The 22,873-nt window shown below is 36.8% G+C and overlaps 1 protein-coding gene across 3 annotated transcripts; it reads right to left on the bottom strand.

Moving 5' to 3' along the window:
• Positions 1 to 312: 312 nt before the first annotated feature.
• Positions 313 to 22,224, bottom strand: slc39a14 (solute carrier family 39 member 14). 3 transcript variants are annotated; one of them, XM_057355864.1, is made up of 9 exons: positions 22,051 to 22,224; positions 15,556 to 15,842; positions 13,135 to 13,306; positions 10,789 to 10,958; positions 7,470 to 7,592; positions 6,776 to 6,961; positions 5,154 to 5,373; positions 4,682 to 4,866; positions 313 to 3,163 (listed from the first exon to the last, which is right to left on the bottom strand). In XM_057355864.1, exons 2-9 carry the CDS (start codon positions 15,823 to 15,825, stop codon positions 3,011 to 3,013), a joined length of 1,479 nt encoding a protein of 492 aa, XP_057211847.1. In that variant the 5' UTR covers positions 15,826 to 15,842; positions 22,051 to 22,224; the 3' UTR covers positions 313 to 3,010. The 3 variants fall into 3 exon arrangements, with proteins under 3 accessions (XP_057211847.1, XP_057211831.1, XP_057211841.1); XM_057355848.1 differs by lacking the exon at positions 10,789 to 10,958 and adding an exon at positions 8,588 to 8,757; XM_057355858.1 differs by lacking the exons at positions 10,789 to 10,958; positions 22,051 to 22,224 and adding an exon at positions 8,588 to 8,757 and having other exon boundaries at positions 15,556 to 17,228.
• Positions 22,225 to 22,873: the final 649 nt, after the last annotated feature.

Below are 22,873 nucleotides of genomic sequence, written 5' to 3'. Positions count from 1 at the left end.
TGCGACTTCAAAATAAAAGTCCTAAACAAACAAATAAACACAATTTTACACAAAAGCTTTGACTATAAATAGAACAGGTGCGAGATAAAAATAATGTATATGAAGGATTCTATTAATAGCTTAAAGGTTTCTCCAAAGTGTTTTTTTTCCAGTCCTCAAGAGTTAGGAGATAAAGAGTAAGGCCAATTTTACAATGTAAGTTAGCCAAAAACTCACACTTCACAAATGTCGATTAATGATGATTTCCACATTACCATTTAGCAACTATTAATATCATATGTTAACCTACTAAATTAATCATTTGTAAAAAAGTAGCTTTTATAACAATTTGTTTTGCAACAAATTCAATGCCACTGCCAATCCATAAGAATATTTTAACTTCACATTTTATAGTCATAAAAATCAACAATACAAACAACTACAAATTAATAGAAAAACGTTTTTTATCAGATGGTATATTTTTTCATTGCACAATGAACTGAAAACCCATGGCTTGATACTTCCATATGAAAATAAAAATATAAATCATGTCACCAGCAATCAGATTTCACATGTTGTACAAATGTATTGTAACACAATTCACACAACACTTGAGATGTTTACAGTATTTAAAATAATGCCTTCATCATATTCAGATAAACTAGCAATTGCATTTCAAACAAAAAGGCTCCCATTTACTTTTACAGCAACCTATTCTCATCATTCAAATATTGACAAGACTATACATAAATTAAAGACTCTTTAAAGAAATTAAAGAAAATTACAGATGAACAATGACACATTCTACACTAAATTTGTCTTAAAATATTAATAAATTAAAATGAGGCAAAACATTTGATCCTTAAATGAAGGTGTTGAGACTATCCCGTCTTTAAGGTGTAAACTCACTTCAGAGGCAATTTCTCAATGCATAGAAATTAGAATCAAGCTGAAACAATGTTGTAACCTGCGCTGCCTACAAAGCCAAACGTAACTCCTAAATACACAAAGGGACAGCTGAAAGTCTACTGTATATGCACAAAAAATAGCCGAAAAATGTTACTCAGATCTGCTGACCGTATGTTTAAGTACAAAGATTTCAGTCTATACAGAGCTATATCAACTTCATAGTGAACAAGACGACCATTGTAGCTATTTTTTTCAACAGCACACTGGGAACTCGTGTTTAATGAATGCACATTAAAACCCTATCAATGCAATAGCAGCTACCATTACTTAACATACAATATGTGATGGAGATATAATGGAAGAATACGTTAAATGAGGAAGAAAGAGGTGATGCAGGCTTTTAAAGATGGTAAAGAATAAATCTGATGGCTGAAGCAAAGGTTGCCAACACTATAGACCGAACATCACCTCTTCAATAATGTCACAGTTTGTACTAACCATTGATACTGTATTCTGCATAGAACAATTTGTATGAATATTCATAATTGACAGACTAAAACTCAAATTGTGCCTGCATTTGCTTACAATTTCATACAATGACAACAATCTAAAAATTACTATTATAACAACTATTATAGAAGAATGATGTAGTTTAGTTTTAAAACCTGGAGGAGAATTTCCTTTGCCGAGACAAAAATCTGTTCCAACAGGAATTTCCTATGGGTTTTCAGGATGGTAGTTTTTGGTTTGAGCAAAATAATGTCTGTGATTAACATTACACTTTCCTGGTCTGATTGATAACAAAATACACCTCAAAAATGAAGTTGTAGCAGTTTTTGTGTTAAAAACACTGGCTTCCAAGTAACCAAATGAAAGCACGATTACAGTATGTAAGTGGATATAACAGTAGCTCTGTTGAGGGCAATATGTCTATTTGTGTTCTTGTAGCTTAACTGGTTGAGCATTGCGTTTGCAATACAAATGTCACGAGTTTGATTCCAAGGGAACACACGTACTGTACTGATAAAAAAATATATTTTTAAAATGTATAGCTTGAATGCACTTCAATGAAGAAAATTTGGATAAAAGCGTCTGCCAAATGCATAAATGTAAAAGGTATTTAACCATCCACACTTTACCTATCCATCCACTCGTGTCTGTCTATTACATAAATACATAAAACAAATAAATCATGAGATAATCAGAATTAATTTGGTTTTAAAATACTGTATAAACTGAAAGGAAAAAAGATTCACCGCCTATTCAGGTCATGAAAAAGGAAAAGGTGGCGGAGAGTTTTCTAGAAGAAACTTGGTCTCTGCTTCTGTGAAAAAGAGGTAAAAAACAACCAATAATAGTGAAAGAATTAGAGCTATTCAGGGACTTGTTTGTTTCAATCTCCAGCTGGTTTTTTTGGTGGGTAATATGGAATGGTATTGGGAGATCTTTTAGAAATAATGCCAAATACACCTGTTCGTAACAAAAAAACTTCTTACACAAGCACACACTATAACTAAACTAACATAAATTGTTTTAATCTAAGTGCCTAACAGCTATTTCATTTTTGAATTTCTCTACAGACTAACAAAAGCACTCGGTATGAAGCACTGGAATCCGTTAGACTAGCGCACATTCGGTCAGTTTCAGGAGGTTTGTAAAGCAAGTCAAGTTTTTGGAAACATCTCATGTCGTCAGTCAAGTCAGTGAGGCTTATTGTCAAAAACTGCAAAAAAAAGAATAAGAACAGTATAAATGTTTACAAACGCCCAGATGCTTACAATGGGGTAGTTGAATGAAAAGAAAAAAGAGCGACAGCATAGCGTCTTAAAGCTACTTTTGAGGCAAAAGGACGAGAGGAGGCCTAAACTAGAAAGGCAGATGTTCCATCCACAAGTCCTTGGTTCTGGATGAATCTAAACGTCAGTCAAACTTCTAGCCTCTACAGACAGCCAGCCGTTTAATCTGAGCCTGAAACACACCTTTCAATGTATGTCCTAACCTAGTCCAGCTGGGCTTTAAAACATGCCAGCACTGCTGGAGGTTTAATGTTTAGCCCGGTAGATCTCAGGTTTAAGTCCCAGATACTGAGTTAGTCCTTTTGGTTCAAAGTTTGTATCCTTTGCTATCCAAGCTGTATCTGTCCAGAGTAGATGGTGAGTAAAAGCATAATGGCAAAACCAGTCAGCAGCCCAGCGTTCTGGATGGCAAAAGTAACCATTGATCCGCTTCCTCCTGCCTCCTCTTCCTCACGACTGACCTCGTTCATCTCTGGAAACTGCAGAGAAGGCAGAGGAAAACGGAGAGGTTGAATCAACAGCATAGCTTTAAAGATGATTATAATGGCATTGACTTTCTGTGTTTTCACGTCTTTGTTCATTTAGCGCAGCTGTAAGATTGAAGTGTGATGATCATCTCCTATGATTCCCAATAGCGGCAGAGTACTTTGTGTATGTATTGATCAGGGTTGTTGTAGTTAAAAGGCCCACTGAAATGCTTTGAAATGCACAGCTTTGTTCAATGTGTTGATGTCATTTGCACTGAAACGGGAAGAACACATTTAATGGCTCTCCTAGCTCTTTTAAAAACAGCCAATTGGTTTACCTCATAGCTTTGAATCTGAATCGTATTGGCAGGAAAACTTTATTTACACATATCCTTTAGGCTAACCAAGAAACATTCACTTTGATTTCATGGGGGTTTTAAAGATTTTCCAACTAAATTATATTAAAATCATTTTAGTATTAAAAAAGTTTCAGTGATTTCCAGCAAGAATTTAGCTGTTTAATTATTGGCCTTTTTAATTATTCATTTTTACTAATAATCTCTATTTATTCTCCTAAAATTGCTCAAGTAAAATAACCATAATTTCATATTTCAGTCACTGTTCTTTTGATAGATAAAAAACATTGTACATTGTTTTTTCTGTGTGTAGTGTATTTCAGCAAGACTTTTCAGTGTACGACTGGCAATACCGGATAAACCTAGATACAAGTTCAAGTACACTATAAAAGCAAGAGGGATTAGTTTAATATTTGCAAAATTTAACTTCAAGGGCCACTAACCATTTTCTTCATGCGTTCTATTGCTCTTTCAATTTTTTCTATTTTCATATAGTGTAATATTAGCTAGAGGCAAGTAACAGTTGAAGTCAAAAGTTTAAAAAGTTCAAAAATTGTCCTCAATGTAAAAGGATGAATCTCAACATCATACAGTTAGTATTGGACATGAGTCAAATTTACAGAAATGCTGAAAAGCAAAGATTCTGGAGGACCTGGATTATTTTTCTGAAGATCAGTAGACAGTTTAATGACTCAGGACAAACAAGAAACCCTTAAACAACTATGACAAAACATAAAAACTGTCATCGATTTTGCAGGTAACATCATACAGTATTAAGAATCAGGGGGGATGTAAACTTTTGACCTGGGATATTTTTAGAAATTCTGTTATTATTCTATGTTACATTTATTTCGTAAAATAACTTGTTCAGGGCAGGAATAAATTATCCCTCTTAAATTTTCCCCAAAATTTCATCATTTTCCAGATTCTGCAAGGGGATGTAAAACTTTTGACTTCAACTGTATATCGCCATCTGGTGGTCTATTACCATAAAAAAACATACAGGCTGGATTTTGTTGTAACCTGACAACAGCTTGACGACTACAAAAGTCTTTAGTATTCAGCAACTCTCGTAAAAACAGCCTCACAGATCAAGACAACAAGAATTTTCTAAAGGCTTGGCTTTCAAACACCAGCTTTAAAGCCTGCCACGGGCTAGAACTAAATCTCTTACCATATCAGCCAGTGCTATGTAGAGGAACATGCCCCCGGCTAAAGCAAAAATCCAGTTAGGAGAGAAGCGATTCCCAGCCAGGACGCCGAAACCCATGCCCAGATAACAGCAGCACGCTGACAGGAAGTTAAAGAACAACGCCTGCTGAATGCTCATGCCAGCGTTTAGCAGGATCACAAAATCACCTGGACACAAATGACAAGATAGAACATAGCATTGTGGCCATTTTTGATTTTGATATAAATTACATTTTGACAGGATAGAATCTTTTTACAATGGTATAATAGTACAGTTCATTTTTAAAACTGCCTTGCCAAAATTAAGACAAACTAGCCTATTTATTTACTGTAAGACAAATGAACAACAATTAAAATTTTACACATCTTACATTAAGCGTCTCCTGTTCACTGCTAATAGTTTAGAGCGCTGAGCAGGTGTTAAAGTCTCTATAAGGGATTAATGTAATTCTCACCCAATTCATGTGGAAACTCCTCACACAGGATGGCAACTGAAGTACTGATCCCTTGAAACACAGAGGCCGTAAAGGAGGCCCCGATAGCCAGACCATCTATAAAATTATGGAGACCGTCGCTCAGAGTAATCATCCAAGCCAAAGTCCCGATGTCAGAGTATGCCCTACCCTTCAGCCAATAGCATCCGCCCGTTCTAGCGCCGCCTGAACTTTGAGAGTCCTACAACAGGGATGGCAACACAGGAAGAAGTCAGAAAAATTCAATCAAGGTAAAACAAATATTGTGCCGCATTCCATTTTGCAAGGATCCTCTCTTCTCTTGTGGTACAAATCCACAGTGCACACTTTTCCTTTATAGTGGTCCAGCTGTGCTATTTCTTTACATATATTTTTCAGTTGAATTCACAGTTTAAAAGCCAGGTATTTTTTTGTTTTGTTAGAAAAGTTAGTGAGTAATCGTGTTAAATAATCAGGATCTCAATATTGGCCAAAATAATCGTGATTATGATTTTTGTCACAATTGAGCAGCCCTGTGGCCTTGTATCACGAAGCCTGTTTCGGTGTTTACGCAGGTAAGTTCGCGTTTAGTTCGAGCATACGCTGAGTTTTTGGGCTCAAGAAGGTGGATTGGTTTTGAGCGGGTTTCGCCATGATAACTTAGGCTACACGGCTAACCTGCTACGGAGTAGGTTTTATTCTGGGTTAGAGATCGCAAACCAAAACTGGACCAATCAGCTCTGAGATAAGTTACGTATATCTTACGCTGTAAAGCCACTCACCCCATGTATCCCTCGCTCCAAATTAGAAAATTTGTTTATTTGTATTTTATAATTACATTTATTAATTATAATTCAAAACACATTAATATAATTATTATATGAGTTGATAATTAATATCTATTCATTAATATTAAACGCAACATTTAAATTAATATAACTATATTCGTATAAAACCAAACTTTAATAAATAAAGTTTTTAAAGTAACGAAGCATACATATTATCTTTAAATTATTTGTATAGGTTTACAAAAAGATCTAAATTCAGTTGCTTCTGTATTGATATAGTCATTGATATGACATTTTTTCATAATGATCTCTTCATCTTCAACAGAAAAGTGAATTGCGCTGATACTCGCGAGAAGTCAATCAAACTGATGATGCTTTCCATGTTCCGTGTGATTGGCTGTTTGCCGCACGTGTCACACTTTCAGGTGCACGCGCGTCTCACAAACTCTGGATCAAACCGGAGTTGACACAGAAAGTTTATACCAAGTGTTGTGCTACAGCTGAACCTGATCTGAACCAGGTTGGGTTTGTCTGGTTTTGTCAACTCAAAACTTACTCTGCAACTCAGTGTTTGTTCACCTCGCTTCGTGATACAGGCATCGAAACAAAACTTGACAATAAAACACACAAACAGCTACTAAAAGAGGAATTTTCTTTCACTGGTCTTTAAAGCAAACAAAGAATAGGCACTTCATGCAATTCATTTTTGTTTCATTTAATGTTTCTATGCTCTCCTACTTGATTGAATAAATGTAAATGTAATTTTTGCTCATAATTATAATAATAAGGTGACAAGGTGAAAGTAAAAGAATTCAGCATGTTTTGTTTTTTAGTCACCGGCACTGTTGGTCCTGAGCTTAGCATTTTGTCGTCCTCTCCGATCCCTCTGACATCACCTTCTGCCCTTGGTAAAGATGCTACTCCCGCCTCTCCATTTTGCAGTTTCTCCATAACACCATCCTCCAGGTCCCCATTAGTGCTGGCATAGCGCTCCGCAGGGAAGTGACTGTGGCCGTGTGCTCCCTACAGGTGTAATAGAGGCAATTAGAAAGAGAGCGAGAATAAGTTCTTGACTTAATTCTCACACAAGAGGGTGCTGTATTACAACAACTCCAACTCACCAAAGCAAACAATTGAATGATTCATCTAATGCAAGTTCACTGCTATTTGCTGACTAATACAAGTCATTTTGTCCCCAATACATCAGGTTCTGGTAGGTTTTAAGCTTTCTTTACTTTCTAGTATTGTTTTGTTCAACACCCAAATGGAGAATGTCATATCTGAAAGCACATCATTGTTCAAAAGTGTCGCACCCCCTCTGGAACTGTCTATCCTGTAAAACCAGACATGTACATACTGTACACACATTCTGATGCAAAACTTTTTCAAATTTTTTTTTTTTGTGCAGTGAAAGAAAACACTGCTCAGATGACATGACATCACGTGATTGGGAACCCATGTCAAAATTTGCTGAAACTACAAAGAACTTCCATGGTTCACAAACAGTACAGGCCATTAGTGTAACGCTCACCCCGTCCTTTGGTTTAAAGATCATCTTCAGCACTTTCTCCATAAAGAAGAACAGGTAGAATCCTCCAAACACGACAGCAGACTTGGACACGTAGTAATCCTCCATGGGGTCAAATCCAAAAGCCTGTATACAGAAAAAATGTCTTTAACAAATGTCCATGTCATTAAAGCCAAGTAGCAATAACTGTAAATATATTTAAGCAATCATAAATAAACATTATGTATGTATGTAAACTTGAAAAAGTTGATTTATGTGTGCCGTCTAGATCGTATGTAGTGTGCTAAATAATGAATCTGTAGTACATCATATAAAGTATTTGTTTAGTGTGAATACATTTCAAACCACCCCTCAGTCGCTCTCCTAGACTCAGTTTTTGTCTGGAAACATGGTTAAAATCTTAAATTGAAGAATGGAATTATAAGACAAATGCTGTAAAGATTTCTTTGCAGGTTTGTCATATTGTTTGAAAAACAATCTAGAAAAGCGAGTTTGGGAATGATGTTGGATTTTGCCTTAGTGCTTCCCCCTCCGGAACTTCTCACATCATCCAAATGACTTTTTTGCCTTCCCTTTGACAAATTACAAAGACTGAATTATATACTTAAGATATGAACTTGCATAGGGACATAAATAGTCGTACAACATGAAGTAAATAGATTAACTGATCTATACAAACTATATGAACTACGAAAATAATAACTGAAACAAAATTTCTGATTATGGATTTGTCCTAAATTCCATTTAATCGATTCCTGCTGGGGAGAACCACTAAGGTCAGTAAGATTTATATTTGCGTTTAAAGAAATATTCTCACCCAAAAAAGAAAATTCTGTAATCATATATGCAGCAATGTTACTCCAATCTACTTAAGATCATACAGAAAGAAAATAAGTTTGGACTATTTACTGCACATACAAACAAAACATAAATAACACAATAAGAGTGAGTAAATGACGACAGAAATTTCTATTTTTGGGCAAAACATTCCTTCGACTGTCAGCCTCAACATATCCACATCAGAAGCTGTCTAATGTAGGTTTTTTAGAGACAGTTGAATCTGACATGTCTGGCTGCGTGGCACACGTCTTTGAACCCTTTCCCCCACGTGTCCACTCTACCTCTGGGATTAGTTGAAAGAGGGCGTTGGAGTACAGAGTACCAATGGCCAGGGCTATGAAGTACAGCAACAACCGCTTGTAAAAGGTTTTCCGCATGAAGGGAACCACACTTGCCCCGACCAGTGAGCACAGAGATATCACTGTCACAGAGAGGAAACCATACCCCCAGACTGGCCAAATGACCAAAACAGAGAGAGGAGGTGGAAAAGAAAGGAGAAAAGAAAGAATATTTGAATTATTCAGAATAATTAACACGAGTGTTTTTTATAAATAAGATAAAATAAAATAAGAATTTTATTTCAATAGTGGTATTCATCCTTTTAAGAAAACAAGTAATGTGGACCATTAAGGTTTGACAAGCTGCAATCTATAACGTTTGCCTTTTTATTGCATCCTCTGTTAAAACACATAAAATTGCTCAAATGTCACAAACTGATGTTTCCCAGACAACACCGCACTCAACAGCTGAATTTGTACAATTTCATTACTGTTATGAATCAGGGTAAGGTAAAGAAAGTTTTTATTTTTAACAAAAAAAGTTACGGATTGCAGCTTTAATTTGAAAATATATTTTCACTGGATTTCGTTCATTGATTAATTCCATTTGCATTTGTAGCTAATTAAAAATATTAATTAACGATAATAATTATAACCATTTCAGACACAGAACCACTTTTCATTCTATCGTTATATCATCACAAGAACTCCAAAGTGTATAATCATTGTGTTTTATTCACAGAGGAAGTGGGGGCAGGCAGCTTCCTGCTAGAACAAAAGATAGCTAAAGAGACTAGATCACAGAAAATCATCATCTCTCCGTCCATCCAACCTAAAATCTTCCTAAAGGTGACAATCAACAACCCTATTTATGTTGAGCGACCAATGAACCGCAAACACCCAGTACACAATGGTTTACCTGTCCCTCAGTTTGACCGATGCCTTTGACAGCTCAACGACCCAACAGTTCATTAACTCCACAAATAAGACAGAAATTTCAAAGCTGGCAAGACAATAAAAGAAGGTAGTGTACTAACAAAGAAATTTCTAGGCGACCACATGGTTAGGTTCCTGCTCACAAAAACGATAAACTATAAAGAATGAAGTTAGTTTCCAACAGACAATGACATTCTGCTTATTTTAAAACTGTATTGGTGTATTATTTTGATTGGCTGCTATGTTTTCACCATGTCACTACTAATGAGTCCATGAAAGTCACTGGTTTTAAATTAAACCAAATTTTCCAACTTCTGAATTTTTGCCATGTTGCTTTTTAAACATCCGTTTTAATGAACTAGTGAAATTATTGGTTTGTGTAAAAACCCTTGTGCGATGTTCAAAGTAAACGCAAAGCATCGCGTTCCTCGCTCTTTATTACGCACGGGAATAGTTCATTATTTGCGCGCAAAAAACATTGTGTAAAGGGGAGTGTCTTCACGCATCCGGACGTGTCAAACAGTAGGTGTCAATGCTCTTCGCGCGAATTTCTCGCTCTAGTTGAAATTTTTCAACTTGCGCAGAAGACACGTTTGACGCACGTTATTCGCCTTAGAAATGTTACATTTTTTTATACTGCTTAAGAGAATGGTTCATGCTATTGCAGATATACAGTATATGCCTTTCTTCAGTAAAGCGTTCAATTCTTGTGACTAGTCATATGCGCGTTTTGTCAAGACAAATGAGAACCAATGAGAATTGACATGCCGCCATGTTTGAACTTACAGTGACGTACTGATCATCAAGCTCAAAATTCGAATCGTTTTCCTCAGAGGACATTTATTAACCCACTGGAGTCATTTAGTTACTTAAATAATGGACGTATGTGGTTTTTCGATTTCATATTTCAGTGAACTATTCATTTACGAAATGAACAAGACAAACAACCAAGCAGTAATGTTTAGTTTAGTTACACAAACAGGCAAAAACTACAGTAAATGTTTTGGCTTGTGTAGTTCCAAACTGCACCTGCTGTGCAGGACAGAAAATGAAATCAACTGGAAGAGAAAAAAAGTTGAGAAAGAAAAGATCACCACATCGAGAAGAAGCTTTGCTGTGGAGTTCTGGCTTGTTAAAAGTATGAAAACATTGTGTAGAAGAGGAAAATGCTGAAAAGAGACAGCGATTCCAGGCCCCCCTTTCAGATTACTCCTGATCTGAGGTTGATTCGGTATGTTTGGGTGGAGATGGGTGGATGGATACTGAACCTCAGGCAGGAGCTGCAGGATGGCGGTGGACAACAACGTTCCGATGGACAGAGCGATGAAAAAGATAAGCGTTCTGCGCATGAATCGTGTCCTCATCAGGGGAACCACAAAAACGCTGGTCAAAGCGAACGCGCTAACCAGAGTCACGCTCAGAATTGAATAACCCCACACTGCAGGACACACACATACACATACGCCCTTTAATAACATGACATTATATATTTAGCCTATAAGGGGATTAGAACATATATTACAGCGCTGCTCAGTTTGAATGCCGTCCAGCTTGAACACCTAGAAATGCAAGAATTGTGTCAAAAACATGATCCGGGAATGACTGCACATGCAGACTGTAGGAGAGAATGTCATTATCTGGGAGGGAAACGTGGCAGGTGGGTGTACTATAAATATATCGGATATCATGCGACACGATCAAAAGGGCTTTCTGTAAAACCAGTTTACATTTGTTTATACAGCAGCTGTGGGCTATTCTTCTGATAAATCATTCAAAACGACAAACAAACTTCTGCTTTTAGTCACACCTACTTTCTTTCTTACAACAGCAAAGAAGCGTAAAAGTGACAGCTGTTAAGACCTTGCGACACAATTTGCATACGCCATTCAAAAATCCATTCACTCATAAATCGGCACATGGCACAGTTTACATACAACATGCAACACGGCCTGGACTCATTTCCCTCTCTTTGTAGTCCATCTGCTCAAGAAGACTTTTTTGCATTTTACCATAGTATCTTAGTAGGGCAGACCTAATCCTTACAGTACATGGAATTTCATGTAAGGAATGAAAAGCGGATCAGGATCAGAATATATAGCCGTGGAAAAAGAGACCAATTCAAAATTATTTTCAGTTTTCCTGAATTTACAGTTTATAGAAACGCGTTTAGGTAAAATGATCTTTTTTTGTTCTGTGAACGACTACCATATTTCTCCCAAATCTTAAATACAAATATTGTTCTCATTTTCAGAAAATGAAAACTCGAGAAACAGACCAAAATAACAGAAAAGATGCTCTGTACTTTTTCAGACCTTCAATACTACAAAGAAAACAAGTTCATATTCAATTTTGAACGACACAACAGTAATATTTGTGCATGTATTTAGGAAAAGTTCGAAAATTATTTTTTATTTGATAACCTCCATTTTGTATCACAGCTTTCATGTGTCTTGTCATGCTGTCAGTCTTTTACATAGCTGTCGGGTGACTTTGTGACTCCTGAGGTTTGATTTTATTGAAATACAACAAGCACTGGACTGGCCACGATAAATCTAGAAATGCTGATTTGAAATGAAAATTTGGAATGGTCTCTTGTTTTTTTTCCCGCGGCTGTATATAAATCTCACATTATAGGATTGTGAAGTGGTTTCCTGTTTTATGTCTGGTTGACTTTCCCAAAATGTCCTGGAGGATTTCACAAACGCCCATGAAATTCTACGAACCCTCTGTTTTGCCTTTTTATACCTCTTGCCTACACAGGGAATATTTTGGTTGAGCTTTTGAAAGACTCCCTAAACAAACAGCCTCCTTTAAATTCTCCTGTCGACAAGAGCACTGTGATTGACTCCAGATGTGACTGCCATCTAAAATACAAAACATATAAATAAACAACTGCAAGTCTATGTTATGCTTTACGTGCATATGCACAGTGGCCTGAAGCATAAATGGACACTTAACAAAAATAAACAAACTTTAATTTCTTAAAAATGGATTTTTAAGTGTGACTAGTCTCTCCAAATGCTTTTTATATTCACATGAGCAGTGAGACACCAGGACACATGTTGCATGATGACTGTTTTCTAACTCTGCAGACTTTTGCTGTACTTTTGACCACACATTAACTTAAGTTCAAGACTCAATACAAGAGATGTTCAAAACAACACGCTTCCATCTGATCACCTTGGTCACAGTTTAAACTCAAGATTGCTAATCTACTGTACTGTGATTTGAACAATAGAAATAAAGACTTTCTGTACTACAGAGCAGACACACTATAATCCAGTCGCTGGTAAATGTGTGATAACATCTGCTGTACATTCCTTGCGGACGTGCAAAACGTTGCAGCTTAAAAAAAAATATTAAGAGACATGTTACATCAAAGCATGAAAGTCCAAACAAACAGAATCTCAAGAAAAACTGGAGGGCGGCAGCATACTGCACTCAATACACAAATGTTGTTACATTTTTATAATAATAATTTATCATAGTATACTATGCACTGCCAAAAAATAGATCTATTAGCAAAAACAAACAAACTATATAATATTATACAGTACCTAATAACATGTTTTTTAACATACATATATATATATAATGGTTTACATCAGTCTTACCCTCAGCATCTGTGGGTCTGGGGCTGGTTTCGGGTTCTTGGTCCTGTTGTGTTTTACACGCTTCAGTGTCTAGCTGCTGTAACATGGTGGGGCAGATCTCCTGCAGGCCCCGTCCATCTACACGGGACTGTTCGGTCATCCCATACACGGCCAGAGCATCCGCCGCCAAGCACTGAAAGCACAGGACAGAGGTTTTAATTACAGACTTATATTACAGGAATCACAGTTTGTACTGGAGCTGTGGAGCTCCCACACTACAGGACACAGCTCAAGGATTTGACCTTGAGATCCGAGACGGTCCGATTTCAATGTGGTATTAATGTTTGTGGGGTTTTTTTTAGGGTTTGTGGGAATGTGGCAAAAATGCCAAGGCCAAAATAAAATGTTGAGTAAACAATTGCAGCGCAATAAGGTATTTTATCGCTGTTGACAATGTGTTACAGAACAATTTGTTACTCCGGAGTAACGTACAGCTTTAGAGAAGCCACAACAGATGATATCCTTATTAAAAGGCCACACCAACAAAAAAGATGTCTGGGTGTGCACAGAAACAGAAGGTCAATACACGCTGTAATACAAATCAAGAAAAACAAGATGTTACTTCTGAGCTTGGCGTCTCCAAAACGCACCATTAAGTTGGTGTAGAATTCAAGTAGATTATGGAGCAGTCTTGAAGTTTGACCATATTAACCATCCTGTTGTGCATACAAACATAAATACTGTTTACATGAATTGAATCCAACCCACACACCCATGATTTGAAAAACTAATAGACCAAATCCCAGATAATTACTCGTGTGGTGACAGTTGGTGTGGTACAGGATTAGTTTCTGTAACGTCTCATAAACGGCCCCAGGCTGATCAACCGAGTCACGAGGGAGTCGAGACGACGCAAATCTTTGAAACCAAAGCGTGTGAACAAAAGCAGAAATTTATTTTCAGAATGGCAAAGCAGTAGATTCTTGACATAAAATAAAGAGGGTTTCATTCCCTTTTTGTAAAAAGTAACATTACCAAGTTGATTATGAGAAAATAAATAAAACCTTAAATAAAACTGGACATTGGGAGTACCAGGACATTCCCGGTGGACTGCGGGCTCCATGGGCCGGTGGCCATGGTTTTTTCCCGCAACTGTATTCATTTAATCAGTCAAACGTCTCACCTTTGCGTCTCTGGCCGTGGCCACATGTGTGACCTTGGACCACAAAAACAGTCATAAGTAGCACGGGAATATTTGTAGCAATAGCCAACAATACATTGTATGGGTCAAAATGATCAATTTTTCTTTTATGCCAAAAATGATTAGGATATTAAGTAAAGATCATGTTCCATGAAGATATTTAAATTATTCCTACTGTAAATACAGTATATCAAAACTTTATTTTTGTGAGTGGATGCAGCAAAATCGTGAAAAAAAGGGCCGGAAACACGCCTACAAACTTCGCTTGCTGCTGCGTGCTCTTTGGGAAGTACTCACTCAAGTTTGGAATCTACAGTATGTAAAGCTTAGAATTTCAGCTTTCGGGTTCTTCTACTCTCCACAACGTCATTACAGCGGTAAGCCGAGAAGTGAATTGTGAGACTGACAGGTACAGTAAATGTGATGAAGTGTGTATCTATAGAACAAGTTTATGTTTGTATTTGGCGTGCCATGTACGTGCAGAAATTATCTTTTGCTTGCATAAGATTTGTGTGCATGTGATAACAATTTTGTTGTGCACATAAAACCTAACCCACACTATCATGAGTTGACAGTGCGCATCATATGTACGTTAAAAGTATCTTTTGAATATAGCACGCCAAACACAAACATAAACTTGTGCTATAGATACGCAGCGCTAGGAGTTCGGGTAGGACTTACAGACAGACATTTATGTGAATTAAAGTATTTCGCCACTTCACGACACTCAAACACATCACAGAAATTAAGAAAAAGTCTTTTATGTGTTATATTATATTATAAGTATTATATGGGAATAATATGTGCTCATAAAAGACTTTTTGATGAAAAATAACCCATGCTACGTTTTTTATTAATGGCCTGTTGACGTTTTATATTATATGCAGAACAATAAATGCTGTAAATGTGTAACCCAAAGTGCTTTGTTATTCTCTTTTAAAGCTTTAAATAAGTTAAAACATTTAAATATTTTAAATCTTTAAATAAAGCAAACATTTGACATTTCCTTTTGTAGTTTTCAATCTAATGTTTCACGAATTCATACCCAACATCTCAATTTATAAATCACTACTATCATCCTGTCAAGAATATGAGTAAGGTAAGAGCGTCAGTTTTAAACATAGTTTTTCTTTATGTACTTGCGTAATAGCTGATTTTCATTTATTTTGAAGAAAAATTGTACAGATTGTTTTTAATCCTGAATGATGCTTTATTCTGTAACCTTCTTGAGATGGACTCACCTTCGATGCATTGGTTTTGGTGGGCTGCGGTTGTACGTTGTGGTCTCCACTCTGCCCCCCATTTAACTGCATGAGGAGCGACCGAAGCTGTGGGACGGAGATGGTGGTGTTATCTCCATATCGTGTCAGCAGTTCCTGAAGAACTTGAGCCGCGGACGGTCCTTTCTGTCCACTGACATCCCCTATTGGCCACTGGAGCAGGCCAAGGGTCAAGGTCAGGCCAATGGTCAAGATCAGCTGTTTAAAGCCACCGGCTTGTCCCGAGGTCATGCCTGAATCAGCGAATGCTACAGACAGAGAAAGAGGTTAATGAATAAAAATAAATCTCTTCAGAGATCATAACACAGATTTTGCTTTCTTAAATAGTCTATACCAACTCCTCCATCTTAGCGGCTAGCAGGTAGACCATGTTAAGTCTCTCCAAATAATGGAGCTATTGATATAAGCTTCTGCCAGACAGAACAGGTTTTCTTCGCCACAGACGAACCATTCAAGAACTTGTGGAAACACTTAGTGCATGTGCAGATTTTCGTTCATTCTGTTGATTGGTGAATGAATGGCGTAATGTTTTCAAACAACAGCAAACAAAGTCCAGTTGAAAACAAATTACCTCTACCTGTCACACAAGACTGAATGATTCCCCAATGAGATAATTGGTCCCTAAGGACCCCCTTTGCTAAGACACCACATGTCACTGTGGAAATTTTATGGTAGGGTAAACTTTGTATTAGTCAGATTAAGCGTTAACACTAATTTGTGGCAGATTTATTATAGGAAAGAAGTCATTTCCAGAACAATGAAAAGGAATGTAAAGAATTTTAGAAATACAGATGCCAAAAAGAATCTTAAAATATCGTCGCTTTGGAATGATAAGGTTATTATTCTGAGCAGTTTTCAGATTTAAAATTTCTGCATTCCATTTGACTTTGTAGACTAAACCTTTAATTTTTTTTAAAAGTCCCAAAAAACTTTTCGTCACACAACTTAAAGAAAAATAAACATCACATTGTGTTAAAGAAATAAGTCACAGGATAAGAAACGAATATGTCAGAAAAAGATAACAAAATTTGACAAACTAAATATATCTTGACTGGTCAGAGCAGAACCAATCATTTATTTAATATTCTTAAAAAAACAGACACTTCTAGAAGTGTCTTCAAGCTTAAAACGTGCTTAATGTGCTCAATTACTAAGACGCATAAACATGTTGTAAATTTGTATTTTTTTTATTCTTTGGAGCTAATTTGTGGCTTTTCTGCGACTCGAGTCATCTGCAGCTGGGTTTCATCACATTCTAAAAGGCTGAAGATAATGAAGTACCATTCAGCATTTACAATAACCCTTTAAGTCCAGATACTAAAAAACAACAACAACAACAACGCTAGACTGACCTCGCTTAACACTAACTGACTAGTTCATCGGCCAGGTTCATGTGCTTCAGACACCAAAAACGGCGAATGCAAAAATGTTGCCAAAGATTAGTCAGACATGTGCTTGTGAAAGAAGTAAAACCAGTTGACTAAAAACTATTCTGATTGTAGACAAAAATTCGGGACAACCAAGGTTTTGGAAAGACAGCGACAAAATGTTTGTCAGAGTCAGCGTGTGTGAGGAGGTTACTGCTGGTTGAAGGTGGTGGCTTTGTGTGTGTGTGTGTGTGTGCGTGCGTGCGTGCGTGCGTGCGTGCGTGCGTGCGTGCGTGCGTGCGTGCGTGCGTGCGTGCGTGCGCGCGTGTGTGTGTGTGTGTGTGTGTGTGTGTGTGTTTATGGATGGAGACACAAAGGTAATGTGATCTTACTTATGAATAATATATGAGCACTTCAAAAAGCAAGGCAATGCTTGAACAGTACAGTACAGCAAATGCACCATAAGGTTATCTTGAAATTCACATTTCTCCACATCTGGGTGGACATGCGATCTAGTGAAAATAGATGTAATTATTTTGTTTTAAAAAAACACTGATAAAACATTCACAACTTTTCCTCTTTAAGATATGAAGTTGCACATTGAATTGACTAAAGATAGCCGCAGTGAATACTGTTCATATACACTCTTAAAAATAAAGGTGCTTCACGATGCCATAGAAGAACTTTTTGTCTAAATGGCTTCATAAAAAAACCTTTAAGATCCGAAGAACCTTACTGTTTCACTAAAGGTTCTTTGTGGTGAAAAAAGATCTTCAGATTATAAAAAGGTAAGAAAGAGATGGTTCTTTATAGAACCTTTGAATGAACGGTTCATTGTGGAACCAAAAATGGTTCTTCTATGGCATCGCTGTGAAGAACCTTTCAAGCACCTTTATTTTTAAGAGTGTATTGCTTACCGCTAAAACTGGAATAGAAAGTCATATATCCCACAATGTTTGTGCCACATATATGAATGATATCAGAAACTAAACAACTCAAACTGGCATTTACACTGGAACCAGTAATCAGGTCAAGGCTGCCTCCCAACAACAGAATTATACTTCAGATAATGACAGGGTCATAACAACCCTGTCTGAAGATTCTTGTGGTCTGTTGTTATTTCAGGACATAAGATAAGCCATAAGAAAGAATGCCTGCCATTCAGAGTCTTAAGGGTAACTGCATTCAATAAACCATTAAGTACGACTTTTCTCCCAATAAACTCTTAATGTGTTGCTTATTGATAGTTAGTAAGGTAGTTGTTAGGTTTAGGTATTGGGTAGGATAAGGGATGTAGAATATGGTCATACAGAATATGTGCTTTTTAAGTACTAATAAACAGCCAATATGCCAATAATAGGCATGCTAATAACAACTAGTTAATAGTGAGAATTGCCCCCTATACTGAAGTGTTACCAATTATTTTAATGCATGACAATCAGAACGTCAATCAATTTTTTCAAGGCAAGCAGCCAAAGTCAACTTTAACACATTTTATTGGCTTTTTTACAAAAATGTACAATAAAGGAACAAAGCAGGGCTGTCAAACGATTAATCGCAATTAATCGCATCCAGAATAAAAGTTGATGAACGTGTGAAGTTAGTGCAGTTTCCGTGAAGGTTAATATTTGTTACACGATATTTGCTCCTGTTGTTTAAAGACATCTTGAAATGATGCCAAGACCTCAGGTGTCAAAGCGTAGAAGGGGGTTGAAGGCCTGCCAACAACAGGATTCAATTTGCTTGCTGTCTGCAAGTCGTAGTCCTCAAATTCCTTATAACCTTCAAACAGGATTGTTCAGCGTAGTGTGTGCGCTTAACAGCAACAGTGATGCCTAAACATCCTAGTGTTGTGTCTAAATTTAGCCTGTTTGTTTGTTAATCCAGTCCAACACTTCTGCTTAAACTGCTTTGTTCATAGATGGATTTGGTTCGCAGTATTATTGTGCAGACCTTTCCGAAAGCCATACTACATTTCCTTCAGTGAACTACGAAAGGCTTTCCTAGTACTTTTCCCACTGTTCCTTTAATAGCGTCTCGCCTATCCGCCAATTGTTTTCCCTGTTGTCTGTTACCCGTTATGTGCGTATTCGTAGAGCGTCAGCTTGACAACAGAGGGAATATAGAGGTTGATAAGGAGATGTCCTCTCTGGTGGTTATCACCTGAGTCGAGCCTTGAATCCTGCCTGCTCAGCAGACTGGAGATGTGTATGAGTGGAAAGTTTGTCTACTGTTTTCTACCAGTGAGCAGATTTGTGTCTGTTATTCTCTGGATGAAGACATTAAGATGGAAAGTGGATTTGGAGGTTGTTTGGGTGTGTTAAGCAGTGAACTGTCAGACCTCAGCGCTTCTTTTCTTCTAGTGAAATGTATAGTTCAGTCAGAAAAAAAATCTTATTTCCTCATCCACCAGCATGATTGTATTTATTTATTTTATTTTATATTGAAATGTGCTGGTAGCTCATTTTTGTTTCACTTTTCTATTTGACTGATCGTGATTTTAAAAGTAAAAAATGCTCCATATTATCACAAAAATTGCATTCCTTTGTTCTAAGGCTGTCAAACGGTTAATCGCGATTAATCGCATCCAGAATAAAAGTTTGCGTTTACACAATAGTTTATGTTTACATATACAGTATGTCTGTGTAATGTGCATATTAATTTTGTATTTATACAAACATACACGCATTTTTTTTTTTTGAAAAATATAATATATAAAAATGTATAAACATTTATATTTAAACACACCATGCTGAAAAAGAAGACAAGTTTACCTGTTGATCACCTACTTCACACAGCAATTCTTCATGGGCTGGTGTCACTGGCACATACAGTAAATGCTGAGCGCCTCAGTGATCAAAACCCCTTTAGACAATGGGGGTTAACTGAGACTGTAATTAAATCAACAGACCTCACCTGTCATTAAAGAAAACAGCATAATGCCAGAGAGAGCACTTCCCTTTAGCTTGTGAGGGCATTTACAGATAAAATTACCCTCAAGGAACAAGGCATCATCCATCAGCACCAGTTAAGCTCTCGTGCCTGCCCACTAAGCTGGAAAAATGCATAACAAGCAGTTGTGAAGTCTCCCGTAATACGTCAAACATGACGAAACCGCAAGGACCTCACGAGAGCTCTTCGGTCATCAAACATATTTGGGCAATTCCGTAAAAATGTCAACCTTACCACGAAAAAATTAAGATTTTACCAACGTTTTTTACTATGGTAACAGCACAGATATAAACATTTGGTGGTTCAAATACCCATGTGAGGTCTCTCTTTAAATTTGTAAAGCATTTGTTTTATTTTTAGTGCATGATTTTTCATAGTCAGGTAAGTGCCATTTTCAGGATTGTCACATCCATAACGCTACATATTCCTCATAAATGGACACATGAAAATTAAAATAAAGTAACTATTTTATGTTCTATAAAGAGGCATCCCTTCTCCATTCATTGGGTATTATTGCTTCAGGATTGTGCATTTTATTTCACAGAAATTCTACAAAGTTTGTCATCTCCCAAAAAACGCTTCCTTTTTTGTCACATCCATAACGCATGTTTATTTCCCTTTTTTAAAATAGAAAATTTGTTCATAGACTGACTTTTTTATGTTTAGACTCTATCAACAAGGGTTTAGTAAAATATAAACAGATGGTTCAATATATTCGTAACAAATTCATTCTTTGAGCATTTTTATGTCACGTCCATAACGCAAAATGTCACATCCATAACGTTGGAATTGCCCATTTACTAAATTTACTTTTTTATTCATTTACACAAATGTGACCCTGGATCACAAAACCAGTTTTAAGTAGCACGGGAACATTTTTAGTAAAAGACAAAAAAACATTGTATGGGTCAAAATTATTGATTTTTCTTTTATGCCAAAAATCATTAGGATATTAAGTAAAGATCATGTTCCATGAAGATATTTTGTAAATTTCCTACCTTAAATATAAAAAAACTTTATTTTTGTGAGTGGATGGTCTGCCACGGTGCCCCTGATTAACAACTTCAAAGGCGATTTTCTCAATATTTTGATTATTTTGCGCTCTCAGATTCCAGAGTTTTAAACGGTTGTATCTCAGCCAGATATTGTCCTATTCTAACAACTCATATATCTATAAAAAGTTTATTTATTCAGCTTTCAGATTATGTAAAAATCTCAATTTCAAAAAATTGACCCATAAGACTGGTTTTGTTGCCAAGGGTCACAAATAAGGGTCATATCTAGTGGAGTATTTTAGAGCTGATCATAACTAGAAAAAGAAAATCATATTCAGGCCAAGAAATGACAATTTTACCTTTTGTTTTAGGTTTTCCATTACAGCCCAGTACTATATTTTCAGTAACATTTTATAACAACTTTGAAACTATATTAGTAAACTATTATCAATAAAACTGTTACACTGTAAAATAACATTTAATTGTAATTCATATAACATTGTATACAGTAATTCCTAAAAAACCTAAACAGCACTCCACGCCTGTACAAGCTGTCAGATGAACAAAAACAAAATCTTAACAGACCATGCTTCCTCTGAATTGCTGCATGCGCTCTAACGTTACGTAGCCATGACCGACTGTCTTTTTCATCACGTTCTCGAAAAGCTCAAACTTTACAACAAACAAACATAACTCATAAATAACTCAATCAAAGCAACACAAATAAATATATTTACGACAACGTATGACTCTGCTCTGTCAATATTAAGCACAGCGGCTAATAAAACACAAACCCAGGGCGCAGGCAAGTATGAGAAATCTTAAATTATGTAAATTGTAAAGTTTGAAGACGTTGAAAATGAGTGAAGAATATAGATGCAGGTAGATATATTCATAATGGCTGCGTATACAGATAAACATCCATCACGCCAGCTAACAACAGGCCATCAATAGACCTCTACAGTTACATCATCACAGCACGCTCACAGCCACTAATAACCAAAATAACGGCACTAATTTGTTGTCTAAAACACCAATTAACCTGACACGGACAAAAGCTGTGAACCACACTGACGTGGTTAATGCTTAGCCAGCTAGCCGGGTAACGTTAAATCAAATAAGCGCAGCAAAAAGCAACACACCTCACTTAACTTGAGATTTGTCGATCTGTGGAAGCGTGTCCGGTTCGTTAACTGACCATCCAGAATGCTCGAAGGGACATGAGGATAACCCGTTTAAAAACCCCAAGCCGGATGGCTTTCCTCTTTTCAACAGTGACCCATTCACAAGACAGCGGCGTGTTGCTGACACGCGAAGCGGGGGGCGGGACGGTGACGTCATTTGAAAGCGCCGCCCGCGAAGACAGGAATACTAATTAATATTGAGTAGCAAGACCTTCCTCGGCTGGATTACACATTGTAACGTCAGCGATACTCATTAATATTCATGAGGTCTGCGTCAATATAATGAATATTTATAGAGTAATTAAGCCTCGAGTTGGGATTCGTCTGTAATTTTATTCTTGTACTCGTATCACGTTGACAGAGGCAGAAGCGTCGTACTGGATAAGACAGGTCAAGAGAGTTTTAGTTATAATTTAATATTTTTTGCTTTGGTAGTACGCGAGCAGTACAAGACTCTTTTCATTTAGTTTGTTAACTTGATTAATTATTGCACAGCGAATTCATGCGTGAAGATGCACGTGTGACATAACGCTTGTGTTTTCTTTAATAAGTAAACACGTTATTCATCAAACTCAAAAATAAATTCAACCACGAGTTCCGCTCTCTTGTAAAAACAGGATGTTTTTAATGCATGGGAAACTTCTAACAGGTTTATGGACGCACTGCGGACGTTGTCTCATAGACTTCTACCCTCAACATTTAGTTGACAATCGCGAAAAAACTTGATAAAAAACGTAAAACAATAAGGCCCATTTCCACAGACAAGGCTTATCCAGGACTA

The sequence above is a fragment of the Triplophysa rosa genome, linkage group LG2 (assembly GCF_024868665.1).
Source record: "Triplophysa rosa linkage group LG2, Trosa_1v2, whole genome shotgun sequence".
In the NCBI taxonomy this organism is placed as follows: Eukaryota; Metazoa; Chordata; class Actinopteri; order Cypriniformes; family Nemacheilidae; genus Triplophysa; species Triplophysa rosa.
This window is presented reverse-complemented; position numbering and strand designations above follow the sequence as displayed.